This window comes from Buceros rhinoceros, unplaced genomic scaffold (assembly GCF_000710305.1).
Source record: "Buceros rhinoceros silvestris isolate BGI_N320 unplaced genomic scaffold, ASM71030v1 scaffold20246, whole genome shotgun sequence".
NCBI classification, from domain to species: Eukaryota; Metazoa; Chordata; class Aves; order Bucerotiformes; family Bucerotidae; genus Buceros; species Buceros rhinoceros.
In genome coordinates this window covers 22,938-30,538 of record NW_010416040.1, presented here as the reverse complement: position 1 = coordinate 30,538, position 7,601 = coordinate 22,938, and the positions used below count along the sequence as shown (strand labels likewise).

The following is a 7,601-nucleotide window of genomic DNA, read 5'->3' as shown; positions in this document are numbered from 1 at the left end:
ACTCCGAAGGCAGCAACAACTCGCTGGTGATCAGCAGCCACCAAGCACAGCCAGGTTCGGGGCACAGTAAGGCAGCCACTACTTCAGATGCCCGTCTTCCTTCTGCTCCCTCGCCCATCTCCAAACACCTGCAGCAGCAGCTCAGTGTGTCCTCAGGAAAGGAGGAGAGCAAATCCTGGCCAGGCCACGTCCAACATCTCTCATGATTTTTTGATCTGCCAGTCCACGAGTCTTGTAGCTTCACCGTAACTTGGGGCGGCAGCTGCTCTGCTCAGTGGCACAGCACACAGCCACACGAGCACGCGAGCCAGGGCAGCCAGCCTGTCTCACAGGAGATGCTGGTTTTCACATGGCTTGCCCTCTGCCTCCGAAGCATGTTCTCAGATCTCCGTAAGGGCCTGCAAGCGTCTGTCAGCACCGCTCCGGCACAGCTAGCTAGAGACAGCCCGTGATCTGCCATTTCAGTCCCTTGATTGAGAGTCTGCAGCCTGAAGGCACAAGCCAAGGTTCCCCTCTAACAGCAATTAAAGCGCATCGCCTGTCTTTCAAGCTTCCACAGAGGTGGCTTTCTATCTGGAGAGGAACATGTGCCTCCCAGCCATGAAGCAGGGTGCAGGGTCTCCTCCGCTCTGCGCTGGCCAGACACAGCACCTGCAAACAATGCTGTGCCTGGTCAGACAACAGCGGGGTGACAGAAGGAAAGCCCCTCTCACTGCAGCAAGGATCTGACCTGAGCAGAGAGATGGAGAAGAGCAAGATCCAAAAGCAAGAAAAGCTGCATTACCAGTCCTGTCCTGACAAGCATGCACCCTCCAAATCACTCAATTATGCGCAAATTCAGTGTCTTCAGAGAAGAGAGAAAGTCTCTTCTTCCTACAGAAAGCAAAGCGCCCCCCCATCATGAGGGACAGAAAATGCCATTTTCTTTCTGAGTTCAGCATAAGCCAAGGGGGCTCCGTGACTACTTGTGGATGCAGAGCATGGAAGACGGGCCAGTTTGTTATGGCTTCTCCAGAAGTGCCAGGGTGATGAAGTTCCAGTGCTCGCAGCCAGCTGAGGGACCCAGGGAGAGATCCTGCGTTTGAGACACTTACAGGCAAGTGCTAGAGAACTCATCCGGGAAGCTGCAAGGGAGAGAGGCGTCTGCGCTCAGGATTGCCTGCTCCCGAATACTGCCACACCCTGTCACCATCTGCCAGCTGCCAAAGTCTGTGGAAACTGAAGATCCGGGCAGAGAATGGTCCGCCGATCTGGGGCAGAGAGAGAGACGGTGCGATCAGTCAGGTCATTCAGCCACACGCCCTACTCTAACACTGGTGTCAGGAGCCGGCCCGGGCTGACCGCCAGCAGCACCTGTGCCAGGAGCTCTGACACTCCGACCAGGGTGCGACATGCAGCTCTGGCTGGGCCCCAGGCCAAGCTCTTCCTTTGAAAGCCTTTTGAAAGGGGAGAGCCAAGCTGGCTGGGGCCGACGAAGCAGCAGGAGGGCACTGGGAGCGCGACGGGACAGAGCCAGCAAGAAGCAGATGGCCATGCAGAACTGCGAAACCCACTAGCAAGACGCATGTCCTGCCCCGAGCCCCTCACAGATGTGGACATCATGTCGTACAGGGGGCATCGCCCCGTTGGTTGTTGTAGCTGTTAGCACATGCCAGGGCAGCGGCAAGGCCTGATGGAGATCAAGGTTGTGACTTGGTTAGTGCTGAGAAAGACTTAAATATCCTTGCTCCAGCAGCTGTTAGAAAGGAGATCACTCCTGAGGCATCAACACCAGACCTGAACAGAGCCAGTCACCGCTCAAGATGTCCCCAGGGGACCCCCTGTACCAGCATCTGAAGATCTTTTAATTCCTGTGTAAGAAGAATGGACTGTGCCAGAAGCCAGGTGGAAAAACATCCTTAGGATAGAAAAAATAAAATAGCCAAGGGAAGATAACTGTGTGATGTATGCAACCTGCCACCAGGAAAGGAGGAAGCACGGCATCGGGTAAGTGAATCTGAGGAGTCCCTCCAAAATCTTGGAGAAAAGGGCACAATCACTTGAGATGAACCCAGAACTCTTGGCTTCTGGGGAGCAAGCAATTACTGTGCCTCGCTGCACAGCAGAGAGTACATAGCTGGAAGCACAGCCTGTGGCAGAGCTACTCAATTACACACCACCAAGATCTTCTGGATAATTTATCTGAGATCTGCTGGGCGGATCGCCGCGCGCCAGCTCCAGCTCTGCTGGGCCAGGTACTTGCACACTGTCTTCACAGCTAAGAATAGCAGTGGTGCACTGCAGCTGCTCCCCAAGAGACCAGGAGAACAGCTAGAAAGATAGGATCTCCCACAGCAAGAAGGACCTCAGCGGGACCGAAAGGCGAGTGTGGCGATCGCTGCACAGCAGGAAACCTGTTTGCAATCTCGATCTAATTCCAAGCCTGCCATTTAACTGGTCTGATCAATACTGTCGAGTCTGGGAAATGTGAATCGTGGTCCTGAGGTGTCTGCGCAGAGAAAGGGAAGTCACAGAGCTCCTTGCACATCAGCTTCCCATTGCAGCGCTGATGCTCCCGCAGCTGCAGCTCGGGGGTATCACCACTGTCTGGAAGGGCATCACTGCAGAAAACAGGAAGAGCAGAGCTTCTCCTGCCTTGCACAGCTCTGGTTCTTTGGCTGCTTGATGAACTAAGGAGTGAGGTTCAGAGCGCTGGGAGAACCCCTTCTTACAAAGGGGTGTTTTTCCTAGAGTGCTTAACGCCGTGGTAAGAACGAGGGCATTTCACTGAAAACAGAACTGCAGCGTGTACTCTTAGAAAGATCTTCTGGAGATCAGACAGCGATAACCTTCCCTGGGATGTAAGGAATTCATAAGGGAAAAGGAGAAGCTGTTCAGTGACATCTACCCACCTCCTTGCCTCTGGAAGATAAAGCCGAGGAAGTCAGCACAAAGGAGGAAAGCAGGCAGAGAGTCTGGGCTCAGAGCACAGTGCCATGCTGGAAGCACAGTGGGAACAGTGCAGGAATCCAAGGAGAAGCATAGAGGAACACTGCTTCGGTGCAGAGGAGGATGTCACCTCCCTGAGAGCACAGCACAGCCAGACAAGAAAAATAGGAGTGTCACACGCTGTGACAAGAATTTGAGCTAAAGTAGTAAAGAGGTCTATAGGCAACGGGCTTGGGCTAAAAGTAGACAGGGATGTGATTCTGTCAGAAAAGTAATGAGCTGCTGAACTCTGGATAGGTTTGGGGCAGGCAGAAACAAAGGTTTAGAAGAGAGCAAGTCTGGATAGCAGAGGAGGTCTTGGGCTATGGCATGATCTCCAGGCGACGGTGAAGAGACCTGAGCAGAGCTCTGCAGTTCCCACAAAGGGAGAGTAGTACCAGAAGCCTGCCTAGGAGACTGTGCCCACATGGCCAGCAAAGGAGTAAGACATGACCCTGGGACAGTAAAAACGTCGTTCTGCCCAGTATCATCAACCACACCAGTCACATAAGTCTGTGCTAAAGAAGGTGAGCAGATTGTTTCCTGCTTTGGGCATGTGGCCTCAGCTTCCAGGGAAGTGCAAACTTACTCAAGTTACATCTAACCTTACAGCACAGGAGTTCAAGGCAGCCAGTTCTGAGTTGCACCTCCAGGCAGCAGAACAAACACTTGTCGATTAATTGAATAAACTGATTGACTCTGTGATGAGTCCACATCGTCTCTCTCCTGGCTCAGATTTCTGAACCAAGCCAGCAGAGCTAAGGTACCCTCTGTCCCCAACGCCTTGTCAGGAGAGGCTCCTGAGGAAGTGTCACAACCAACAAGCACCTTGAGCAGCCTTAAGAGACAGCAGGAGTCAAGGCTGGGGCAGACAGGCAGGGAAGGCACGACATGCGAAGTCTTGTGTTTGCACTGCAAGGGCAGCAGAGCTTCTTAACAGCTCAGTTTGGCTTGAGATCAAGACCAGATCGCTAGGTCACCGTATCCCAGTGTAATCCAGTCAATGCCAGAGGTGAAAGTCTTCCTGTAATTTCTACCCCTGAAGGCTCCTTGTAAAGTCTGGCTGCAGCGGCCCAAAAAGGGCTTCAGCGAGGCTCCCGGAGCACGCTGGGGCTGCTGGGACCAAATCTATACGAACAACAGACTTGCACACACTTCAGCCATGCCAGAAGCTGGCCAGCGCAGGGTCCTGGGAAGCAGCTGGATGACTACGGCGAAGCTGACGTGGTTAGGGGAGCTGAGACACAGCAAGTCTTCAAGTCACTGCCTCTGCCACAGACATCGAATGGCAGACAGAAAGAGAATGAAAGTGAGCTTCACACACCCACCTCTTCAGGTCCACGAGTGGGAAGAAACTCCCTCAAAAGTGCAAGATTAACAAAATTAGATTAGCAAAACAGAGATGAGCTGCAAGCTGTTCCTTCACACAAGGAAGGACCTCTAGCAGACCATAACTGGCAACTCCTAGCCTGGAACAGATCCTTTTAATTAGGTCAGCGCTTCCCGTGCAACATGCTGCACAAGATGAGAGTATCTCAGAGCACACGGACGCTCGCTCACCGGAGGAGAGCCAACACTGGAGGCAGAGCAACAGTCAGGGACCCTTCTTAACACGTAACCGAGATGGGTGCCAAGTGCCCACAGCTAGGCTCTCGTCCTGCCCCGTGCTCCCCCGCTCACCTGCCTAGTTCTGCACACCCAGGACTATTTGGGAAGCAGCTCCTTTGCCAGCATATGCTCTGTGCCTCAAACTGGAGCACTAAGTAGGTACTGGACACACAGACAGACTGTGGCAACCTGGAGGAAAGGGCAGCCCTTCCCACCTTTGCGTGGGACGTGTTGGCAGAGAGCTGTACCGTGAGCCCTGGCGGAATCCCAGCAGCTCTCTGCAGGCCGTGTCAGTGCCCTAACAGCCGACACAGCCAGGCTGCTGCGAGCCCAACTGTGCTCGATGGCAGCATGGCCACGTGCCAGCCCACAAGCCAATTCTGTGGCAGAGTCGTGTAGTAATTCCAGAAAACATTCCCATAAACAATTCCTGTCCTGCTGCGGTCGCTATCCCAAGTTGTCATATCGCAGATGCCGCTTCCAAGCCGGTGGCTGCAGGGAGCAGGACGTGCAGTGCGCAGGCAGCCTTCTCGCCATCCACAAATCACCCAAAGCTAAGGGACAGCAGCTTCTCTGTCCCCTCCACACTCCCTCCAGACCCACAGCTGAACCATCTGCAGCCTGTTGAGGAAGGGAGTTCTGTGCCTGTCGACCAAAGCTCCGTGATTTAACTCCCGCAGATCTCGACTCTTCAGATCACAGTATTCTGGGTTTTGTTTAATTGACTTAGCAAAAGCGCATTCAACTAAAGATTATCCAGCTTCTAATCCACATTAGTGCTGTGTACACACATGCTAAATCCCCGACACAGATACAGGGTTAGTCTGCAATGTCATGGGACACAGCTTGGACTGTTAGTGTCAAATGCAAACACAGAACGTGGCTTGCAAAGGAGGGAGTTCAATTCCAGGCACTCTCTGCTGTACTCAGAGCTCTCTGTTTGTAGAACAAGCAGCACCGTGTCCTGCTCTGCAAATAATCTATGCGGGATCTTTATGAATGTTTGCCCTCGGCAGACGTGATCTTACCATCACTTTGGGTTCAGCTAGAAAGACAGCTAGGAATTTGCCGTTGCACTGCTTTACCTAACAGGAACCACCCCGGGATTTACAGGTAGCCAGCACCTCTGGATCAGAGCAGGACTCGGAGGACAGGCTGGTGAGGTGACGGCAGCAGCAGACCGCCTGCTCCCATTGCCTGACTCACATTTGAGACTCCTTCATTTCGGACACCCCAGTTCTGCCCCCTGGCCCTGCTCATCTCTCTCTGCTGCTTGCCTTCCCTTTCCTCTGGAGCTCCCTGCCCACCAGCACCCGGGTGGGCCGTTCCCATGAACTACCTGAAGGTCCCTGCTGGCATTTTACAAGCAACCATTTTTCCTCAACTGCTGCTGCAGTGGTTGAGTGTTTTGTTGCTATGGCCACACAACCAGAGGAGTAGGATGTCAAGTACAGTAGTTTCTTCATCTTAAGAGCCTTGGCTATTAACCTGCCATCAGCACTGTAGAGATAAAGGTATTTTTGGCATCCTGATCAGTGGCTGGGCTCCAACCTTTCTATCCTAATTCCACCGTTTTTCAGGGTGCGAAGGGACAGAATTTACCTCTTCCTTCCATTACAGATATACTCCTCTCCACCCACAATCCTTCAGGATGGAAAACGGTGGCTGAAGGTACTGTGATATCCGTTACCTGTGTGGAGCTCACCAGACAAATTCAGACTAACACAGTCCAAGCAGAGAGACCAAAGCCGAGTGGAGTGACATAATCCTTCTCTCTGGAGAGAACACACCATGTTCAGGCCCCAGGAAGTGCAAGACATGTCAGCGTCCGACAAGGCCGTGCACTGCTCAAGCCCTTCGCTAGCAGAGCTGTTAGCAGCATTACCCCAGGGAAGGCAGCCAGGACAGACTGACTGATCTGTCAATGGACTGCGAGACAAAGCGGCATCAATGTGCCAGAAGACTTGGTTTGAAAGAGAAGCTCAGTTCAGCCATTGCCTTGACAATTCAACCCACTCCCTGCAGGGTCTCTAGGCTTATTTCCTCCAGCCTGCACAGGGAGAGGAGCAGGGCAAACCCAGGTGACACCAGAGATAGAGAGTGGAGGTGTACAGTCTCCAGCCAGCACAAGCGTAGTGGACTAACCATCTTTGTGTACAGCTATCTCACCACTTCGGTGTCACAGCTGATTGCCTTCTCCTATCCTCTTGGCTCTAGGCCATGCAAGGCGTTTGCTCCCTTTTTATCCCCTTTTTCTCTAGCCTAGCCCTTCACACTGCCTTCTTCAGCAAAGTTAACTGGGATTGGAGTGGGCTGGTGCTACTTTGCTGTGTTGAAGGGTTATAGAGGCTCCGTGCCATGGTAGAAGCTATCAAACAAATCAGAAAATGTTGATAGTGGAATTCACAGAACATTTGCCTCTTACAGTGACAGAATACTGCAACCTCTCGGGGATGTTTATTCGGCATAGGGAAAAGCCAACCCCAGGGACTCTGGCCTGGAAGTAACCAGCTTCCCCATCATGCTTGCCTGCTGCCTCAGTCCCTGGAGGAGCCAGTTCTCAACACCTGACAACCATCCAAAAGCTGATACACACCTCATCCAGACAGCCAGAGGCTGTGCTTTAGTGTGTAGTAAGTGCTGTGCGTAAGTGCTGGCTTCACCAGTTCTGACCCCCTGGAACGCAAATCCCAGGGACTGTGCTCAGCCCCTTCCCGTGGTGTTCTTCTGCCTACTCTGTCTCTCCTCTTCACTCTCACAGAGCGGAGATCGGCTGAAGCATTATAAACCTCTCCTCCCACAGCACTGCTGCAAGCTCACTACCAGCCCAGCGCTGAAGAGCCTTGTCAGGTCCTGGGAATGGCATGAGACCACACACAGGAACGGTGGCACTACTGTCATGAACAAAAGCAGCCCCCAAGATGAACTGTTTTCTCTCCAGTATTTTCTTCTCCTCTTGGGAGATGCGTTCCATCTTACGGAGGATGTAGAGCTGAGCCCTAGCAACAACTCAAACCCATCCTATT

At 52.8% G+C, this 7,601-nt stretch overlaps 1 protein-coding gene across 1 annotated transcript in view; it reads right to left on the bottom strand.

Moving 5' to 3' along the window:
• Positions 1 to 200: 200 nt before the first annotated feature.
• MTMR14 (myotubularin related protein 14) overlaps positions 201 to 7,601 on the bottom strand; it is a gene marked incomplete at its 5' end in the record, with an annotated part of 25,717 nt that continues 18,316 nt past the window's right edge. Inside the window, 2 exons of the mRNA XM_010137666.1 lie at positions 201 to 321; positions 1,095 to 1,250. Coding sequence (XP_010135968.1) covers positions 201 to 321; positions 1,095 to 1,250 — 277 coding nt within the window. The remainder of the gene's footprint in view (positions 322 to 1,094; positions 1,251 to 7,601) is intronic.